Here is a 21939-nt window from a genome sequence, read left to right on the forward strand (position 1 = left end):
GGTTATCGAGGTGGGTCACTCTTCCCTCGGCTCCTGCCGAAGCCCCCAGGTGCCCAGGGCCTTGGGGCGAAGCCACCTGGGGTGGCACAAGTCGCCTCTCCACGCTTCCCAGGGTAACCGGAGCACGTATAAAAGGCAGGAGCTGAGGTGAGCTGTAGAAATCAGGCCAGCTCCTTGCGTCCTGGGGTGGTTTTAAGTCAGAGGATGGGAAGAAGGGTTGGCATTTAATAAAGCTCTCCGTGTTGCTTTGGTCCCGTAGCTTTAGCGTGGGCTCCAGGCGGGAGGAGGGTCGGTCCTACAAGAACTTGTCCCAGGAGCTGTTCTGGCAGCAGGTGAGTGGTGTCCAGCCGTGCTCCCCGCAGCACCCAGGCTCCAAGGGGCTCTTCCTTGCCTTCCAAGAGCTCGTGCCCAGGGTCACAGAGGTCTTCTGTAACACCTCGGTGCCCTGAGCACTGCCAGGCTGCTCAAGCAGGGCGAGAGTCAGGCGCGCGAGGGCGCGCAGAGCTCATTTCGGTTCATTCAGGTCAGGTTTCCTCGACTCGAAGGTGGTTATGTGCCATTTGGCAGCGTTTCTAGAGTAATTTATATTGTTTTATGCGATTAGGACTGCATTATGCCGCAGGAGTACTGACCATACGTTGAAAATGAAGGGTCATCGTTTCAAGTGTGGTGAGGAGTGGGAGTGAGAGGAGCCAGCCCAGCACACATTTCCGTACTTCAAAGGCAAGAAGCCTTCAAAAAGCGAGATCACAGGCAGATCCAACTTCTAAGGAGGGGAAAATAAGCTCCGCCGAAGTCACCCTTTGATGCAATTGCAAAGATAACAAATGATATCAGAGGAAAGGTTTGGGGCAGAGGTGTAATGGCCCCTCTGCTGCATCCAGAGAGATGTTGCGCTGCAGACGGAAGAACAAAATCACGCTCGTCCTTACTGAAAGTCACTTTGCCAAGTCATCGTGAGTATAATTGAAAGTGAGAGCTTGGTTTTGTTACCCGCTGCTTGAAAAGCAACAAAAATGGGCAAGAGATGCTCAGGATTGCCATCAGTCGTCCACACGATGAAAGGCAGCGCCGCGTGCGAGGGGACGCAGGAGACGGCTGCGGTTCGGGCGCCCTGCCCCCTGCTTGCTCGTGGCAGTGGGCAGGCTGCAGGTGGCATTTTGTTTTCGGGAGAGAAACCCCAGCTTTCTGGCGCTTTACGGGCAGGATGACGTTGACGTCTTGATTTTCAGCTCGGCCAGAAGACAGCCAGCCGTCTGCTGGCACTGAGCCACCGGCGGGACGGCGGCCTTAATTTCTAGGTCCGTCGTAATTAAATGGTTCCTCCTCTAACCAAGTTATCCATCGAAAGCCCTTCTGCTTTTTCTCTTGATAACCACAACGCAGCTGTAAAAACACCCGTAGGTGTGCCCGAGGAAGCTTCGGGATTAAGTTATTTTGAAATATGTTTTTAGTGGCATTCTTGAATTTATGTATGAGCTTGAGATAATTCACCAGGTATTTTTTTAATGAATAAATCCTACCTCCCCCTGCCCCCAAGACCTGGCCAAGCTCCTGCCCTGGTCCAGCATCCCTGCAGCGAGGGGCTGCTTCTCTCCTGGGGACATTGCTCCTCCCCAGCCCACTTTTTGCCCAAAGGTTGTCACAACACAATTAAAGGCTGGACAAGATGATCTTAGAGGTCTTTTCAACCTGAACGATCCCATGATTCCAGCTGTGGCAGAGGAGTTTCTCAGGTACCAGGCTTTCATTTTCAGTGCAGAGATAAAACCCCCGTTTGTCTGGCACCGCTGACTTGTGCTCGTTTGGCAGGACACCGGGTTTAGTTAAATGAAAAGCCTACGTAGAAAATAAATGGTCTACAATCGTTATTAGGCAGCACGTTTTTGGAGCAGAGGCTTTGCACCAAAGCCTGAAAGCAAATTAGGGTCCACAGCTCCTGGTGGGGGTGGCAGAGGAAGGGAGAAGGGCTCAGGACCATGGGGACTGCCCGTACCTGGAGGTATTTATTAGACAAAAGAGTGTCACACTGCCTCTGTTCCCCGCAGAGACGTCCTCCTTGGAGCTTTGTGCGGCTCACAGCGGGTCCCTGCCGTGCTCGAGCAGCCCTATCAGCTGAATCAGGCAACCCTAAACACTTCGGGCCGTTCGATGTCTCAGCCTTGCCATAAATAATGGCTTGGCAAGAGGCAAACTCTTTTCAGCAGTCCTTTGGCATTTCTGGGTGTTTCTGCACGGCGTAACATAGCTGTGCTTGCACTGAGATCCGGGGCTTGCTTCTGAGTTTACCCGGTCTTGACTCTCAGGCTGGCTTTGGGAAACAAACCCATTGACACATTTCCTGCGGGTATCTTGCTCGTAGCTGGCTGCAGTTTGTGGCAGGGATTTCTTTGTTTTGGTTTGGAGGGTTTTGTTTTTTTTTTCATACGGTGCAAGAGGCTGCAGGTGAGAACCAACATGCGGATAAATTTTGGTAAACAGACCCGTCGTCCTTGGGAAGGGAGAACATAGCTTTTCCCTCTCCACGTGCGTCAGGAGTTCCCGTAGTTCACCAAATGAGGTTTTTCGAAGCCTTGCCTGAAACCTGCCTTTCTCCAGGGTCTGAAGCAGTGTCTTTCTGGACTGCGGCTGCTATACGAGAGCTTTTGGTGGAATTGGGACGGTTCCTGGCACGGTGGGACTTCCCAATCCTCAGCCTTGTTCCTGCCGTTGTAATTACTTTCTCATAGTAGGGGAGGCAGGCGTAAGGCCAAGGGAGAGGGATTTAAGCCTGGGTTTACAACTGGTGTTTGGGAAAAACAAAGAGTTTTTTCATTTTCTAGTTGATGATGCGATGGGAGAACTGAAGCATTGGACTTAAAAGCTGCCTCAATTAAGTTTCTTAGCATGTATTTTCCCACCTTTTACCCTGGGTTTATAGCTGGAGCAGTGAAGCACAAGTCTCACTTCTCCACGCTGTAAATTGCACGTAGCAATATTTTGTCCACGCGTTATTCCCAGCACTGGTGTCGGAGTGCAGTGTGTGTTCAGTGGTCTAAAGTGCACCCGACTGCCAGCTGGCTGAGGATGTTGGTGCTGGGATGAAGGTGGGGTGGCGGGGCGCGGGCTCAGGAGGATGGCTGCAACCAGTGGGAGCAACGCTCGGAAGAGAAGGCTCAGGGGCGAGCCATGAGGAGGTACCAGGGCATGGTTTGTCCGCAGAGAGGAGTTTGCTTTACCCCGCTGCTAATCCCGTCGTAAAGCCCCAAGCAGGGAGCTGCACCCGAGCTGCTCACAAGCTGAAACCGCTGCACACCGCTGTCTGGCCGTGCCAGCACGTCTGTCTGTACGCAGGGATGGCGAGGGCATCGGTTACAGGCAGGTAAACATCACTTTGCGCTGGGATTTGTGTTTCGTTTGCTTCCAGGTATGACGGATGAAGCTGTGGTCCTCTGAAACTTGGTCCTGCGTTATAAGATGTGCGTTTCCCTGCAACGCGTCTTAGAATATATGGGTGATCTAAAAGGCTTCATGGACAGTATTACACGTTCGTGTGCCTTTGGAAGCATGTTGCTGGCGTGGGACCACAGCTGGAAGTGCTGCCCCGCGGTTTCACTGCGTGCCCCCTTCGTGCAGTGCTGCCGTCCTGCTGGGACTGAGAAGTTCAGGGAGCTGCACGCAGCTGATGCAAATAAAAAACAGCGTGAGCCTTTGCCTCAGCGTAACCAAATTAAATAAAGCTCGGCTCGGCGTGTCCTTTATCCCAAATTGTGTCTGTTCCAGCCTGTGGGCAGTTGCCAGCCTGTGCTACTGCCTGCTGGCAGGAGCTGGAGCTCCGAGAGAGAAACGTGGGTCTGTTTTACTGCAAACGGCGTCCCGCCGCTGCACGTGGTCACGTTTCCCTCTAGGGACGGCAGCACGTGTGGCGCCTTATTTTGGGACGTAATGCTCCCAAGTTTTGCTCTTAGTTCACCCCCGAGACTTTAAAAGGATATATAACTAATATAAACATCTGCCTTTTTTAAATTCCCAGCCCAGGAACAGTGCCCTGAGATCTGGAAGGCAGGCTTTGCTTTTCTGACTCGCCCAGTTGTGTACGAGCTGCGTGGTTGTGAAGCGGGTGGGAGCTGAGGAGAGCACATCTCGTTCTCCTGGGGCTGCCCAGGCTTCATGAATGGGAGTAGGAAGCAGAAAATGCTGTATTTTTTTTTTTTCTGCTTTGATTCCCTGCGATAAGCCTAGCAAACGTGCTGAAGGAGACATTTTGCCCCGTGAAAATGAGGAATGCAAGTGGGAAGATTCTTCCCTCGAAACGTAGCGGGGTGAGGCGTTATAACTCTGCAGCAGTGCTGTTTGGTGGGATGTGCCTGGGCCAGCTAACGATGACAGCTTCTTTCTCGCAGGCCCAACCACAAGGATGGAGTGCCAGAAAATTCTCAATTTCGGAAACCAGCTCCTTCGCCGGAAAAACGTGGACTGCACTCGAGAAGACAGCCGGCTCTCGCGGTGCCTCAACACGTTCGACTTGGTGGCCTTGGGCGTCGGCAGCACGTTGGGTGCAGGCGTCTACGTCCTGGCCGGGGCCGTGGCACGGGAAAACGCGGGGCCTGCCATCGTGATCTCCTTCTTGATCGCCGCCTTGGCTTCTGTGCTGGCCGGGCTCTGCTACGGAGAATTCGGTGCCCGCGTTCCTAAGACGGGATCAGCTTATCTGTACAGCTACGTGACCGTGGGCGAGCTGTGGGCCTTCATTACGGGGTGGAATTTAATCCTCTCCTATGTTATCGGTGAGTACGGCGGGTGTGTGGTAAGACATTTGGTCCATTTTAGTCCTTTTAGACTTTTTAAAAAACGACCGAAGGTTTGAGGCTTCTTCAGCAGGGCGCACCGACAGTGGCTGCTGTCACTCCACAAGGTGAGTGTTGTACTGTGGGCTTTGTCCTGAAGCCAAATTATTACAGCAGCTACTTCCCCTGAACTCCCACGTCACCCGTTTGGCATGCGCTGGCTGCTGAGAAAGAAGTGGCTGGCAGAAGGATGCTTCTCCACGGCAGCTCCGGTGCTCCCGCCTGATTAGGAATTAATTTCTGGCCCCTTTGAGACCTGCTCAAAGGATCAGGAGATGAGAATTCTGTCTCGTGAGTGGTGGCAGGATTTAGCGTAGGGTGAGCTGCAGTTTCGCGGCCTCTGAAAGGTCCAAACCAAATCCCTTCTAAGCCCTTCGCTCCCATTAGGAGAGGCCTTGCATCATGCTCTGAGCACGCGGCGTGCAGCCCCACTGATGCACTAAAAACTAAAGCACACTTTGCCAATTAAGGATCCGGGTCTTTGCAAGCACATTCTGGGCTTGTCATCATGCCCATAATTAAGGCTGCAACCAACTTGCCAGTTGAGAGTGAAGACTTAACGAATTAAAATGAAAAACAGCGTTATGCTAAATGATTAAAGGAAGTTTTTTTTTTTAAAAAAAAAAAAAACCCTGCATTTTATGGGATGTGCAACCGTTACCTTGGAGATCAGTTCCCATGGAGCCGGGAAGTGTAAGATCGTATCAAGAGTGATAAAGTGATGTAACAGCTGCTTGTGCTGGCTCTGGTCTGTGTGCTCCCTGAAACCTTTTCCTCCTCTTCCTCTCTCTTTTATTTATTTATTTTTTTAATAACAAATGAGAGGTTGAAAAACCAGAGTTAATTAACCTCATCTCCTTAGGAAATCTGAATCCTGTGGTTCTTTTGTGAATCAGGCTCATTCCAGTGAGGAGATAAAAAATAGTTTTAAAAAAAAAGTAAGCATTTGATTTCCTCCAGACTTCTCAAATGGACTCTGTTTAGGCTACATGTAGAAAAATGGAACAGATTTCTTGGTGATTTATCATCTCATCCAAAAGGGTAATGACTCAGTCTTCTTCGTGCTCCTTGTCTTGTTATCTACATGGTGGCCTTCCTACCATGATACTGGACCACAAAAATGACTTACATAGCCATGGAAAAGCCTTGGCATGGTCCCAAAACCTGATTCTGCAATTTCACCGTGAAAAGATTGTATACCTAGCGTTACGCTCCCAATCTGAGCTGAGAGATATTTTTTTTGTCCTCTCCAAATGGCTTTTGAACCACGGCCTCAGCCTTTAGTTTTGAGTTGGCTGCTTATCGTGTTACCAGAGGGTAGAAAATTCATTAAAAACTATGTAGGTGTTGTCCGTGAAGGAGTTCTAACACAACTTGGTTGCTTTTAATTCAGCTCTGTAACAAAAATAAATGTTTGCAACTGGCTTCCTCACAATTTGGGAAGAAGGGTGGCTGTTAAAAATCATCCTGAGGAGGATGCGAGCTCTACTAGGTCTCTCTTCTTTATCTTATGCAACATTTTCCCCTGTGCTAATTGCCCATCTTGTGAGCAAGGACAACTCCCATCAGCATCAGGGGCGTGGGAGAGAAAGCTGTGTTGGCAGGCACACTCTGCAGTTCAGAGCTGGGGGCTGAGAGGGGGCAGAAAGCCAATTTTTTTTTCCGTTGCGCAGCAGAAAATCCTAAGCAGTGCCACCAAAGCCAGCCAAGGTGGCGGGAGCTTAAATTTGTAAGGGACTCAACCAACCTGATGTTGTCACTGAGGCTTTCAGACGTGTTCAGAAAGTATTGTGGGGAAAAAGTGAAATCTTGGGGTCCCAGGATCGTGGTGGCCACGGGTACAACTCTCCTGGGTACAGGCCTAATGCCTTTGCGCCAAGCTCTTCAGCAACAATAAAGATATTATCCAGGTGCCTGCAGCGTTGGAAGAATGTCAGATTACCCCCACTCCTCAAGCCTGTTGGTTACAGAGAGTTCAGGATAAGCTGATAGTGATACGGAACTGGCTTCCAAGCAGCTGGCATCCAATATAAAGCATGCAGGAGCTGGTTGTTCCTGTCCTAGAACGTGAAATACTACAGCCAAGACCAAAAAAAAGAAAAAAAAAGAAACCAGCAGTAAAGAGATAGCCTTTTCCCTTGAATTGCCTCGAGGTAAAGCAGAAAATTTGTGATGTAGTGCCTAGCAACTTTCAGAGTTTTTTGGGATGAAGTGGATGGCACTGTTGTCCCATCTCTTTAAACGCATTCGCTCTACGTACCTCTGCATCTCAGTGGGCAGCACAGTATCCAGACAGGTCTGATCTGTAGCTTATTATCGCGCTGTTGACAAGCCACATCGTCACAGGGAACGTTCCCAGCGTCGCTACAGGTGCTGCCAAGCACTGCTGAAGAGGACTGAGCTGTGGCAGGCACTGGTGTTGTTTGACACAGTCACAAGAGCTGGAGTTGGGACCTGAAAACCTCCCCATAGGTGCCTGTGTCGGGAAAAACTGCTCTAGGTATAAGTGGGCCCAGAGCCCTCTAAGGAATTGCTCTGCAAACCAAAAGCAAGCCAACCTCTTTTAGTTTTGTGACTAGGCAATTATGTACAGGATTAATAATGTCATGCAATTAGGTGCTGTTATATATAGCATACAGCTCAGGCTGCTGGGGGCTGGAGGAAAAGGTCATTCTAGGCAACTTAAGGCAAAGCTGAGGTTTCCTAGGAAGCCAAAGCACTCCGTTAAGGAATTTTACCTTGTCAGAGCACGAGTCTGAGACAGCCGATGGCCTTCGTTGCCGTCAAAGCAGGTGCTAAGCGTGAATACAGGCTGAGGTTTGGAGTGCTCCAGAGGGCAAACGCCCGATGGGGACCTTCAGCCTGTCCCAGACGGCCACTCCCCAGGTCTGGGGGGAGGCAGGTCCCGCACCTCCCTGTGCTCGCACTTCGTGCAGCAATGGGCTGGGTCTGCAGAGGAAATGCTGCTAGCACCTGAGCTCTGAACACACGGCTGCCTTCGGGCACCGTGGTGCTCTTTGAGACTTGCCGTGGCCAAAAGCTGCGCGAAGTGCCTTGTGTTTGGGGCGTTTGGCAGCTGCAGAAGGTGACCCACGTCCTTTCTGCCCTCTGACAGGGACCTCCAGCGTGGCCAGAGCCTGGAGCGCGACGTTCGATGAAATCATCGGCCAGCACATTGAGGAATTCTGTAGGAAATACATGACGATGGATGCTCCGGGAGTGCTAGCCAAATACCCAGACATCTTCGCTGTGGTGATAATCATCATCTTAACAGGTAAAAACCTCGGAGGGGTTTGGGAGTCTTGGACCTCCCTCTTCTGTAATTTCGTTGCTTGCTTTTGGAATAGGCACAAAGTCCTCATTTATTTTGGACAACTTACTGAAGGCTCTTTCTTGCCACAAGGGTTGGATTGACCTATATAGCTGCAGTGGAGTTAGCGCTGGGCATATCCTGTTTACAAGCTTTTTAATTAGAGGGGAGCGTTGTTGATATTTTCGAGCCACTTTTAAAGCCTTCAATCAAATTTTATATAAGGAAGGAAAGAAAAGATGACTTGTTATCCTCAATCAGGTATGGAAGTCTAATCCTTCCCCCCACAAATCCTGTTATACAAGGATTTCATTCTGTTACTCTACTACTTTTATTCCCGCTTTGATAATCTGCCAATTTTCAGTGCCTGGGGCCAAGAAAAGTGAGAGGCAAAAATATGGGACTCAGTAGCAACCTCATGTACTATTTTTTTATATTAGGTGTCAAAGCATGGAAATATATACAGACTTCAGTTTGCAGCACTGAATGTAAGACCCCAGAGAAATAAACCTATGAAAAGCAGTCAGGTCCTTCTCCTTTTTTCCTAAAAACATGCCAAGGCTTTGATCAGGATTTGGAAAAGTCTTGAAAATTTGTAAAATTAAAATCCTTCTGAACTTTTGCCAACTACTCCAACTGGATCTTGTGAAACACTCCCAAATTTAGGCAAATGGAAAAAAAAATAAATTACTCAGGTACCCCCCTCTGTGGTTTCCAGCATGCAGAAATGCAGTGTTGCCCCAACAGGGTTATCCCAACATTTCAAACTCTGCATTGGACGGGCATCTTGCAGCAGGGGACAGGCTTCATAAGCCAGTGATGCTTTGGCGTCTGAGTTAGACTTTGGATCTCTTATGTGGCTGTCTCAGCTTTTGTCCTATCTTAAATAAGGAACTGTGTGTGCACAGGACTCTTCCCCTGTCCTTGAAGTGCCTTGGGGTAGCAGTAAGGACACCATTTAGTGCTTCTTTTGTCCTTCAAGCCCATGTGAAGTTGTTTTCTTTCTCTCTCAGCCTTCTTATTATATGTGAGTTCAAGGTTTGGGTTCTTGAAAATCAGGTACCTGAAGAGCAAATGTGATTTACCAGAGCTTGTCGCTCAGGGAAGCTGAGTTATGCCTCAGCAAAGCACTGGTTGCCAAAGCCTGCAAATATGCTCTTCTCCTGACGGACAAGAGGTTGAAAACCTGCTCTCGCTGAACTCGTAGGCAAAGCTCCCACTGATTTCAACAGGAGCAGGAATCTCAAGATGCCACCTTGTTCCGTGCCTTAAGCTAGAAACAGCTGACTTCAGCTGGCTTCAGTCCTTGTGAGGATGGCATCGTAATTTCCCCTGCTCACAAGAAAAGGTGAATGTTGTTGATAACGCCTGCCTTTGGCCAAGACCTCTAAGACAGTGTTCCTTCATGGAAACCCACCTGGCTTTCTCTCGGTCCCTGCCTGGAGTTTGTGGCTGGCTCTGGGTGGCACAGCACAGCGCCGGGAGGTAAAGTAAAGCACTTTTCCCTGGAGCACGTCCCAAACGGGCACGCTGTGTGGGAAGGTGTGTTACTTCAGACAGGGGTAATGTGTGGGCCGGAGGCCCTGTCCTTCCCAGTGACTTAATCCTGGCTTACCTGAGCTGCTTGGCTTTGTGGAGAAACAAGAAATTTTAAGCTGGGACGAGCTCAGCGTTGATACAGCGCTGATGTTTTCAGTAAGCGAGCTGTTCTGTGTCTCCTTCCCAATGCCCCCGTGCACGCTGCTGGTGGTGAAATACCTGACTGCCCGTTTGCTCTTTTTGCAGGGCTTTTAATTTTTGGTGTGAAGGAATCTGCCCTGGTGAACAAAGTGTTCACCTGCATCAACATCCTCGTCCTTGGCTTCGTCATGGTCTCTGGCTTTGTGAAAGGATCGCTAAAAAACTGGCAGCTGACTGAAGAGGACATTTACAACACCAGCCACGGCATTTTTGGGGACAAGTAGGTTGTACCTTTTTCTCTCAGACATAAAATCGATGTATTTTCACCATCAGGTTTAGAGGAGGGTTTGTGGAGCGATTCAGAGGATCAGTGAATGGGATAGCTTCCTCCTTCACCAAACACTTCGGGGGCAGAGATGGTTTTGGTGGGTGTTCGCTGAATGTGGGCTACTCTACTGGGGTGAAACTGGTGGGAGTCAGGCTGGGTCAGCATGGGCCCTGTGCAGAAGCGACCATCTCCAGTGTCATGACTGGAAGCCAAAGTTGAGAGAAAAGAGCTTTTCAGATAACCTCAAGCTCAAGGTTACAGCAGGCTGGCTCTGGTGCCTGTTTTAAGCCATGACCAAGTGTAGCTCTGTGGTTTCTCTGGACACTTGGGCAGCTTCCTTGAAGAACCATTGTGCCTTTGGGAGACCTTGTCCCAGATGCCTGAGAAAGTGAAAGGCAAGTTGCAGATTATTTTAATGCACTGCAGCAAGCATATCACAAATCCATTTTTAATGACATTTTGCTGCTTGGCCAAAATCCTCTGTTCCCACAAAAGACCAAAAATAAGGAGCTTGCAAAGGTAGCCAGTGATACAAGGCTGTTATTTTTTTTTTTGACTTAGACTGTGTGACACAGAATGATTGCTCCCTGGCTTTCAAATGTCTCCACGTCCATCAGCTCAGTCCTGGCTCACTATCTAAACCCCTCATGCTGGCCTGCAAGGGAACACAGGCTGGCACACGCCGGAGAGATTTATAAATGTTGCATGGGTCTAGTTTGGCTTGTATACAAGCCACTTATTGAGCTTCTCTGGAAAAATTCAACCTGCTGTGATCTTCTTCCCTGCGAACAAATTGCTTCTGTAGGAAAGGTCCCCCCTCCCTCCTTCCTGCTATTCTCATGCAAGTAGCAATTAGTGCAATAGCTTCAAAGTGTAACTATAGCTCTTTCACCCATAGCTCTTGCTATTTTTGTAAAGTCTGTCTGGGGTTTGCTTCTCTTTATCATTATTTCCAGAGTAATCCACATTTAGGCTGTGCTATTTCTGCAAATAACAGGCGAGTTTTCAGCTCTCAGTGGAACTCCTACAAGAGAGTTCAGATGCTTCTACCTGATAAGACGTGCGGGTTTGGGATTTGCTTTAATTGAATTAATTCATCTTTACAAGGCTTCTTCCTCAAAATTGAGTGTCCTAAGTTACTTTAACTGAAGGATCTTCTGTACATGTACACAGGCAGGTGTATCTCAGGCTTTGATCCAGAGTGCACTGGAGTCGTTAGCTGTCTGTTATAATGAGCTTTGGCTCAGGCTCAGCAAATTATTTGCTTTGTCAGAGGTGCCTGCACCTCACCTCACACACAGGATTTGGATACAAGGTTGGTGAGGGGAGTTTTGATGTTGAGGGTGGAGCATTGGGTAGGTTTTAGACTGTCATGGCAACCCGCGTTGCTCTGATGTCTCCTCATGCCTTTTCGGGGTTCATCTTAGGTGAACAGTGGATAGTTTACATTTTTCCCTGTCTTCAGTTTTCAGAATTACATGTTGTGCTTTTTCAAAAGCTTGTTGAAATGAACCTGTGTATCTACACACATACAATATTATCAGGAGAGAAATTTTAGTATTCATGTTATCTTCTCCCTGTCTTAGCCAGGACATTTTTATCCCAACATAAATACAGGTGGAGAGAATAAACCATGAACCATTTTTATTCCCTGCATTCCCCAGGCTGCTGCAGGCCAGTCCAAAGCTCAGCAGTGGGTAGGGCTGAGCATTTTCCTCAGCATTTGTGTGCTGGCCTGTGAAAAGGAGAGCGTGTTCCTTTGAACTCCAGCTGTGGACGTCGGTATGAGCTGTATGACTAGTCTTGTTGCTGCCATCAGGGCAGAATGCCTTCTAACCCCGTGTCATGTTTTTCAGTCATACCCAGGGAGAAAAGCTCTATGGTGTTGGAGGGTTTATGCCCTATGGATTGAAAGGAGTCCTCTCAGGGGCAGCCACGTGCTTTTATGCTTTCGTTGGATTTGACTGTATTGCTACTACAGGTAAGAGGGAATATGTTTCCATTCCAGATGTGAACCTGGTTGCTGGCTGATTGGCTTTCAGGAATGTTTTACAGCACAGATGATGAGTAATCCGTGACACTGCATGCATTTTCCCTGTGAACCTCAGCCTGAAATACATTTTTGACTCAGCTGCTCCTAATACTCAAACTGCTGAGTACGTCCAAGTCCCTGGGTGCACGAATGTTGCCTTCTGGCTGTTGTGGCAGGTGGCTAGATCATATAACCTATAAAAAGAGCTTTTTCCCTCCTTCTTTGCCTCCACGGCTCAATCCCATGGTTGTCCACTGCTGATAATAACCAGATCAGACTCAGTAGAAAACACATCCAGTTTTACCAACAGGCATGAGGTAAAACCCAGGTTCTTGTGTGACTGGTGGAGTTTGAACCTCTAACTCTAGATGATGCTTTAATCAGGTTATTAAATACTCCAAGCTCCACTGGCTTGGAGTATTTAAAGAGCCAGAGGAAGAGGGAGCCTCCAAGGAAGAGTATTCCACCTAAAGCAGTGCCTCAAAATGAAGGGGAGTTTTTATCTCCAAAGGTTCAGAGATCTCCTTCTGAGAGAGTAACCATCAGCGTTGTCACATTTCTCCTGGCTTAGAAGAATCTAATTCCCCTGGAGAAAGGAAGGATTACCCTTAATTTCACATTTGGCAAGAAATGAGTTGCTTCAACAACTGGAAGCTGGAACAGAGGGAGGAGATCATCACAAAGACAGATAAAACAGTACTGCCTCATGTTCCAAGGAGTTTGAGAAATGCTGGCTCCATTACTTCAGTTAGCCCTAGCGCCTCTCCTTGGAGGAGAAACACATTCATCTGTCTTTGACTTATAGGTATGAGTCTGCTTATTGGTTCATCCTCCTGAAATGCCAAGCCTCAGAAGCTTTTGCTTTGAGACAGAAGCAGCTCTGGAGAACAAGGAAGCCTCAAAGCTGTTTCTTAATTAATCACTGTCTGCATTTAGAGGATTTTTTTTTACACATTTGCCCCAACTTGGTTGTCCAAAATAGTCTATAAAAAACAGAGGGAGACCTTTTTTGAAAGGGATTTTCAAAGAGCCCTGTGATTTTCATGTGAAATGAAAAGCCTGACCTTCCCGGGAACTGGGCCTGTAGAGTGGTCTGGTCACAGTGCAGTTGCTTTGGTGGAGATGCTGATGGAAATTCTGACCTAAATACTTGCCCCACAACTGCGTGTTATTTTTTGTCTCGTCACTTGTGAGTTTGAGCTGTTTTGGGCTGCACTATCAGTGGGATAGCAGGAGCAGTTGGAGATAAAAATAACCCTTTTTGGGGAAGGCACTGCCTTTAATCCTGATTGTTTCTATGTCTGGGTTTACACGTCATCCACAAATGTTTGTCTGAAGGAATGACAGGAGCAGCAGAAGTGGGGGAAAACAGCCAGTCTGAGGTATGTGAAGGGCTCCTTAGGCCATTGAGAGTGTGCAGCTCCACACAGCAGCCTTGCTGCCCACAGAGCCTTTGAAATCTCCAGCCATTAAGTGTTAGACTGGGATAAAGTTCTTGCTCGTCTTTGAGCTGATGCTCCAATTTCTTTCTTCTAGGCGAGGAGGTAAAAAACCCTCAGAAGGCCATTCCCATCGGCATCGTGGCGTCTCTGCTCATCTGCTTCGTGGCTTATTTTGGTGTGTCAGCTGCCCTGACGCTCATGATGCCTTACTACCAGCTGGATACCAACAGCCCTTTGCCCAACGCCTTTAAATATGTGGGTTGGGATGGAGCCAATTATGCGGTAGCGGTCGGTTCCTTGTGTGCACTTTCTACAAGGTGAGACGCTGCTCTTCCTTGGTGCTTCTTTCAAAGCAAACACTTATCTCCAGCTTCTTTACAAAACGGTGCGTGTCAGGGCTGTGTAGTGGCCCAGCTTGTTTCCCTTCATCACCTTCCCCTGGGTCTTTATTAGCAGAGGAGCTGGGATCAGGGATGAAATTCAGAGCTATTGGCTTGAAAAAGCCCAGGATTTCAACCTGCGATAAACTTCAGCGACGCACATGACCAGTGTCACTTCAGAAACACCCATCTTGGCAGCAAACCCAATCGGTGTGTGTCTGTAATACGAACCTGGGATCAGTGAGTGATGGAAACAGCTCCACAGTGCCTGTGCAGTTTGCCTGCAAGACATCCTGGCCTGCTGGGTGGAGAGCAGACTCATGTCGGGTAGCAGGGAGCATCTCTGGAGCGTGTGGGGCTTACAGTAGCCAGGGCTGGCTGGCTGCGGGTTGCCTGCAGGACAGCCATCTGGCTGCGAGGCAGGGCAGGCTGGAGGCAGAGCCTGTCTTGGTCTTTATTCTCCCCGGAGACCTGCTGTTTCGGTTCAGCTTAGACATATGCAATTAGGTGAGCGACTCATAGAAGCTGAAGGAAGTTACAGGTGTTTTGACACCTGAAAGCCAGGCTGTTTCTGTGCCCCAAGGCTGAGTTGAGTTATCCAAAATCGCGGAGCTGTGCCTCCGTTGCCAGCTATTGGCAACAGGGCTGTTCAGAGGGAGCTCTTGAAAGAGAAGCTGAAGTGAATGAAAGCCACCTGTTCCGTGTTTCTACTGCCATAAACTTGATTTCTTTTGTGTTCCTGTGCTCAGCAGGAGGTGTTGTAAGTAGATTATTTCCCCTTTCTCTGCTCTTAGTCTCCTCGGCTCCATGTTTCCAATGCCTCGAATAATTTATGCTATGGCAGAAGACGGACTTCTCTTTAAATTTTTGGCCAAAGTCAACGAGAAGAGAAAAACTCCAATAATTGCAACGGTGACATCAGGAGCCATTGCAGGTAAGATCCTAAGACTTGCATGAATGAGAGGAGCAGAGACATAAGCTCATCCTGGGGGCAGATAAGCCTGCCTGACGCTCACTGCTAATCGGATATACCGCACAGCGTGACTTCCCAGAGCGTGCCCTGGCTTTCCGAGGCCTGGAAGCACAAGGGCAGGGTGAACGTGAACAGCTCGCTGTGCGTCTGTACCTCTTGCTCAGAGCTCGTTGCAGGCATCCTGTCTCATGCCAAGAGCTGCCTTCATCCACTCCCCGGGTGCTCTGCCGGCTTCAGAAATAATTAACCCCCCGCTGGTGGCAGCCAGCTGTGCCCCAGCATCCCTGGGGCTGTTGGCCTGGCTTGGCTGCGGCCCCTGCATCCTGCCCTGTCCGTAGGTAGCTGCTTGGTGGAAGATGCCAGAGCAGCCGGAGACAAGCAGATGGACCCCGTGGCACAGGCGTTTGTTAATCAGTTAGTCGCAGCTGGTCGCGGTCCTGTCCTCCCCTTCCCTCGCCTGCCTCCCAGGAACACAGGAATTAAACCAGACAGCAAAGATGTGTGGCTTATCCTCTTCTCACAGCCACCCCCTTCCTTGCAGTGCCTCGCGAGCAGAAGAGTGGTGCTGCTTTCTCCTTTACCTTCTGCCATCCAAATCGGGGATAAGCCTCTGGTGGAAGAATGTGCCACCTCTGAGGAGTTGTTGCCAAACTGTCACGATGGGCTCTAAGCTCCAGTGAAACAGCTCAGCCTCCTGCGGCTGCAGCCTGGTCCCCGTGGAGTTTTTCACACAGCTACTTCCCTCACATTTTTGTCTTCAGGGAGCCTTGAGTCCAGACCAGGGCGTAAAGAGCCAGATAAAGTGAGAAAACCTAGTCTGCAGTGTCTCCTGATCACCCCAGTGTGGTCGATAGCATGCAACCGAAGCTGCAGGCGTGGGGAGCACTTGCCACCTGAGATTCAGCATTGCTTTGGCTTTTGAGTTCGAGGCAGCGCATTAGAGACAGACCGGGTCAGGCTCAGCTTTGAAACCCCTTTGGTCTCATGTGACCGGTGGTGTCGAAGTGTTATCCAAATCTCTGACTGCAGGTCTGTCCTGCATTTTCCTGCTTCTCCTTCTGAAGGCGTTTATACAAAGGTCTGTACAGCAGAGTTGCCTAGTGAGGGTGTGCCAGCAAAGTAATCTGTAAGAGATGGCAGACTGTAGTGTTTTTTTTAATTTTTTGTTTGTTTTTTTCAGTACTTCCAGGAGATAACTGTGGTCTCAGAGGTGCTGCGGCTGTGCTGGGGGACTCAGGCAACAAGGCTGTGGCTTAAATGCTTGCTCATTGCTGATAGAGATGAGTGTTACCCCAGCCTCGCTTCTCTTACAGGTGTATTACAGGGTGTCCTAGCTTCAGCATCCCCGTATGAGAAAAACAGGGTGACATTTACAGTAATAAGTGGTTCCTTTGCTTCCAGTTGGTGAGACTGTACTGTGACTGTCCACGAGAGTCAGGGAGTGACAAGGCCATTGGTGCTCAGTGAGTCCTGCCTTTCCCCGTCTCAGGATGACACAAGCTCCCTGCGTTCCCCTTGCCAAGTCCCGAGCAACAGTCGCACTTGTGCCGTGTCGTTGATAACACTCCGGGGATGTGCGTGTATATTCTGCTGTGTTAATGTTTTCCTTCCCTCTCACCTTCCTCTCCCCCCACAGCTGTTATGGCTTTTCTCTTCGACCTGAAAGATCTGGTGGATCTCATGTCTATCGGGACCCTCCTGGCTTACTCCTTGGTGGCAGCCTGCGTGCTGGTGCTGAGGTAGGGATGTAGAAAGAGCCTCTCTTGCACCACATGGACGGAAATCCACACGCGGCAGTCAGATGCCCTCATAATTTCCACAGACCCAGTAAAACTGCAAACATCTCCAGCTAAGCATGTGAAAGACTTGTGTGAAAGGTCGTGGGCTTTTATACTCGTTGGAGGTGTGAGTGGTTCCTCAGGACCTGCTTAGCCCCTGGTCCACGCCAGCTTTGCAGCTGTCAGGCCGTGCATGTCCTAGGAGACGTGCCCATGGGTAGTGGTGAGAGATGGGTGGTCCTGGACGCCTGCTTCATCACTCTTGTTCCTACTGGGGATAGAGTTTCAGGCTTTTCAAAGAGGATTCAAGAGGAAATAGGTTGTTGAAAGGGGTCCCTGTCAGTGTGCTCCTACTATGACGAGAGCAGTGGGAAGGAAGGAGCTATCAGGAGCAGCAGGGCTGAAGGTTCTCGGACATCTGGCTCCTTTTTGGAGTTTGAAGAACAGAGCCAGCTCATGGTCAGACACGTGGGGATTCCATCTCCTTCCATCATTTCTGTGAGAAGGTGTGAGAGTGGGAGTTCAGCTCTCACCTGAGCATTAAAGCCAGATGGGGCTGTATTGCTCACGACTTTTGCCTTTGCTCTGCGTCCTACAGAAAGTCAGCAAGGATACCACGCTGTCAGCAGCAAACTGCTGCAGGTTGTCCCAGAAGTAATCACAGGATCACAGATGGTTGGGGCTGGGATCGTGTAGGCCAACCTGCCTTCTCAAGCAGGGTCCCCTCGAGCGTTTTATCCAGGATTGTGTCCCGAGAGCTTTTGATTATCTCCAGGAGAGGAGACCCCACACCTCTCTGGGCAGCTTGTTCCTGTGCTCAGTCACCCAAGTAGGGCGGTAGGAACAGTCTAGCAGCAGTAGTGAAGTTGAGCGTGGGTTTGCAGGATCAGTACCTTAGCGCATGTCTTTTACGAGGGCTGAACTCGCACAGCTTCCCGAGCATAAGCTGAAAATGGAGTGTCCTAATTGCTTGGCACCTCACAGGCAACAGCACTCTACCCAGAAGGGCTGGATTTTGAAGACTGTGTTGCTGAAAAATACCCTTCTGTGCTCAGTGAGTTATTTAAAATCCAGTGGATGCTTTTTACCTGTTCACAGCAAATGCTTTGAACTACGCTCTGATGAAGGGCCAACACTGTACTTGAATACTGGTGCTCTGTGCCTGTGCTGTCCATCCTGCCCCAGCACACAGAGCTAGAGGATTTTCCTTGCCCTTCATACCTTTCCTCTGGTTTCCCAGCCCTCTCTTCTCCATATGGCTGTAAATGTCTTCCTAATTGCTTTTGCACGCTGCAGTACCTATCATGTGGCATTTTCCCCATCATAGATCTGCAGAGCTGACAGCCAGCCTTTTAGCAGCCAGGGCAGCTGCTTTGGCTGCCTATTGAAGAAAAACCTCAACTGTTTCCAAAGCTGTAAGGTGCTGTGACTAATACCCTGCTACGGCTGGACCCAAGGATTTCACTGCGTTTCACAACTCATCTTTCACAAAAGCTCTCATTGTCAACGTATCCCCACAGAAGTGATTTTAAGGGGTCTGGCAAAATGCTCCTCTCCTTTAGCTAGGCTTGGAGCTGAGAGCCACATGCGAAGCCTTAAAAAAAGAGCTGGGGCTGGAAGAGTGTTTTTTGTGTATGGATCCATGTGGTTGTGCGTCAGGGCCCTGTTAAATGAGGTGTTTGTCCACATGTGCAATAAAAAAGATACATTTCTTTGCTATGTAGCAGTAGACAAAGTAACAAGAGGCTGGACCAGAGGGGGACAGCACACCAGGAATGTCACTGTGTGGTGTGATCAGCAGCTGCCAGGGCGTGATATGTGCTGAGCTGTTAGTTCAACTGCCTCCACACCAGATCACGAGAGCCCAGCTGCCACAGATAAACCCACGGCCTGTTGACGACCATCTCACTGTTCTCCTGGCATGTCCTTCTCCAGGCCTCCTGCTATCACCTGGTAATATTTTGGTGATGTGGGTGACAGGGTTTATGGAAGAGATCGCTCTCCAGCTTAAAACATGGACGTTACAACCAAGCTTTAGGTGGTGATAGCTGATAGTATTTGCTCACGTAGTGAAAAAATCCTCAGATTTTCCCCTGAAACACAAGTCTGTAGACATTATGTGTGCCTGTTCTGAGGCTATAGGGATGTGGGGTGCAGTCATAGTTTTCTGTGTGTTACCCTATGCCAAGCCCATACGTTCTTTGTCTCGCTTCCCTTTTCCTAGGTATCAGCCAGAGCAGCCTAATTTGGCTTACCAGATGGCTCGAACAACAGAGGAGACAGATAACAACGAGTCTGTGAGCACCAGCGAGTCGCAGGCTGGGTTTCTGCCAGAGGAAGAGGAGAAATGTTCCCTCAAAGCCATACTGTGTCCCCCAAATTCAGACCCTTCCAAATTCTCCGGCTCAGTGGTGAACGTCTCGACCTTCATCATCGGTAAGCACCGGGCAGCGCTGCTCGGGGGCAGCGAGACAGCTGGCAGGTCCTTGTGCTCACCGTGGAGGGAAATTTCATCTCCTTGCTTGTTTGCAATTACCTGTAATTGCAATGAGCTCTTGTAACAGCTAAGGTAACTGAGGATCTGCAGGTTAAATCGATGACTTGAAGAGAAATACACAGATGGGGTGTGTGGGGGTGTATAAGGGAAGGGCGTTAGTTTTCTTGTTTTGCAGTTTTGTTTGCTGTGCTTTCAGATTTTGCTTTGCCCTGCTTGTATTTTTTTTTTCCTTCTTTTTTTTTTTTAAAAAAAAAGCATCAGTAAGCTTTTGGTGTCCGTTCACAGGTTTCCTTATCGTGGGCAGCTGTATCTTGACTGCCCTCGAGCCAAGCATTCTGATAAAGGCCGTGTGGATTATTGCTGCGATACTGGTTCTCGCTGTCAGCTTCGTTATATGGAAACAGCCTGAAAGCAAGACCAAGCTTTCCTTTAAGGTGAGTGCCCTGGGAGGTGCAGCTAGAAAAGAGCCGTCTGGGAGGTGGTTGGCAGAAGACGCCAGCCCTTCTCCTTGTCACATTTTCAGTGCTGTGCTGCCCAGACAGCTGGCAAGCTGTTCCCAATAGCTTAGTCTAAATTTCCATGGTGCACGTTTAGCTGATATTTTAGTGTCCTGCTGTTGGCCATGCAGACTAAGGGATGACCATTCTCTCGTTAACAGAATTAAGTAAGAGCAACTCTCGCCATTCCCTTGCCCTGCCCAAGTGCACCATCCTTTTTGTATTGAGAAAATACCAGTCTTTTTTTTGGTGTAATCCTGCAGGTCACGTTTCCTCGTATTGATTACAGGCTGTTCAATCTACAAAGGCAGGTTTGAATTCTAATCCTGTCCTCCAAAGTACTCTCATTTGGACTGCTCTTAAGTTAGAGTTTTTCAATAAATTTAATCCAACCGCGGTTTCTCAAATTAGCGTTTGCAGCTCATCTTTGGGTTGTGGTCCCGCAACTGGAAAAAAAGTGCCTAGGAGCAGAAAAGTTAGGAGCTGTTGTCTGGGCTGCATTTTCCGAACTTCCTTCTGAGGAGATCTCTTTTCCTGACACTCAGGATATTTCAACTCCCTTTTTTGCCCTCAGGCACTACCCTGTCCGAAACAGAAAATTAGACCTGTCACTGCTGAATCTGTAATGGCTGTTTCTTATCTCTCTGTTGTCTTTTAGACATTTACAACCTGACTGCTCAGTGATTTTTCTCCAAAATCTCTCCAGGAATCCAAGGCTGACTGGTTTGTTCCCCAGTTGTTTTCCCATATTTCTTTTTAATAGGTAATTTGTCTACCAAGAGCTCTCGGAGATGCCTAATAGTTCAGAGATCATTTCTGCAGTCTCTGGATACATACCTTACCCCCACTGGGCAATGTCATTTGTTCCTACTGACTTTACAGCGCCTAATTTAGGAAAATATTCTTCCTTTTTCTAACTTGTATGTCCATCCCGTCCTTAATGAAGGGAATGGCTGGCCCCCATGAATGTGTGGGGTGTTTTTTGTTGAAGCTTAAACCAGGAAAGGCTTAAAATATTTCAGACTTTTTAAAAATTGTATTTGTAAATCTTCTTTTCCTTAAAAGTGAAGAGAATTATTTTCACTTTCCTCTCAGTTTTACTATATTCACAGACTTTTCTATTTTTAAAATTAGTCCTTCCTGATTTTGTCTCTACATTGTGCTGTTTTTCATATTCTGATTTTGCATTTTGGCTTTATTGTATTATTCTTCTGCTTTTCAGATCACTGTTGGTATAGCTGCACTGGTCTCTTACAATATTTTGTATTTTCCTTTTGCTCTGGAGTAGTTTAATGTGTGTTCCTTAACTTCCTTGGTACTTGCTGGATGAATTTCTTCAGGTCCATCCTCTAACATACCTTTAGTTTCTTCTCCTGGTCTTCAGTAGGTGCCTGCTTTGATGCTGTCCTTAGTTTTCCTCTTTTCTTCTTCGCCTCACAGTATTGGAGTTAAAGTTTGCTTCTTGCCTCCTTCCAGACCCCAAACAAGGACACCCATCCTTAAAACAGAGGGGAGTGATGTGAGTGGGGGTGTTCGCATCCATCTCACACAGGGGGTCGATGTCCTGAGTGTTGATCTAACCTTGGTTTATCTCAGATCTGGCAGCTGAAGCCTTGGTGACAGCCGTCACTGCCCATTTAACCCGGGCTGCAGTGTTACTACCTGCCCATTAATCTCTCCAGCCGATGTAATGTATCCCTCTTGCTTTTCCAGGTACCTCTTTTGCCCCTTCTTCCTATTGTGAGTATTTTTGTGAATGTTTACCTCATGATGCAGCTAGACCTTGGCACGTGGATACGATTTGCAGTCTGGATGCTCATAGGTGAGTTTAAGAGAGAAAAAAGGCATGTGTTCAAAGTTATGAGATTTTGTTAACTGTAAGTTTATTGTAGCATCCCAGGGAGGGATTCTGCTCTCTTTTAACCTCCAGGTAACCTACTGAAGCCTGGTAGGCAGTGTGTTTCCAGCTTTGTTTTAAATTTAGGGGTCATGAAGCCTTTGTGAGCTCAGAACAACCGCCCATCCTGCAGCTTATGCATTGCTTCTGTAACGTCTTGGTGCACAGCTACATAGAAACGGAAGCAAATGTTACCTTTTTTGCCATTTTGTTAGTTTGCGTACTTGAGTATGCAGGGGGAGATCTTGAGAAGTACGTGGCATGGGATTGTGATTGTCTGGTCACTTTATTGTCGTCTG

The 21939-nt window shown here is 48.5% G+C and overlaps 1 protein-coding gene across 1 annotated transcript in view; it reads left to right on the top strand.

Annotated features, from left to right (window-relative positions):
- The window catches only part of SLC7A1 (solute carrier family 7 member 1), a 40364-nt gene that overhangs the window by 12970 nt on the left and 5455 nt on the right, over positions 1-21939 (top strand). The window contains exons 2-11 of the mRNA XM_066989730.1: positions 4383-4766; positions 7942-8100; positions 9922-10096; positions 12001-12125; positions 13713-13935; positions 14793-14932; positions 16608-16710; positions 18974-19185; positions 19532-19680; positions 21457-21565. Of these exons, the coding sequence (XP_066845831.1) occupies positions 4397-4766; positions 7942-8100; positions 9922-10096; positions 12001-12125; positions 13713-13935; positions 14793-14932; positions 16608-16710; positions 18974-19185; positions 19532-19680; positions 21457-21565 (1765 nt within the window). The 5' untranslated portion in view covers positions 4383-4396. The remainder of the gene's footprint in view (positions 1-4382; positions 4767-7941; positions 8101-9921; positions 10097-12000; positions 12126-13712; positions 13936-14792; positions 14933-16607; positions 16711-18973; positions 19186-19531; positions 19681-21456; positions 21566-21939) is intronic.

This window comes from Anser cygnoides, chromosome 1 (genome assembly GCF_040182565.1).
Source record: "Anser cygnoides isolate HZ-2024a breed goose chromosome 1, Taihu_goose_T2T_genome, whole genome shotgun sequence".
Lineage (NCBI taxonomy): Eukaryota > Metazoa > Chordata > Aves > Anseriformes > Anatidae > Anser > Anser cygnoides.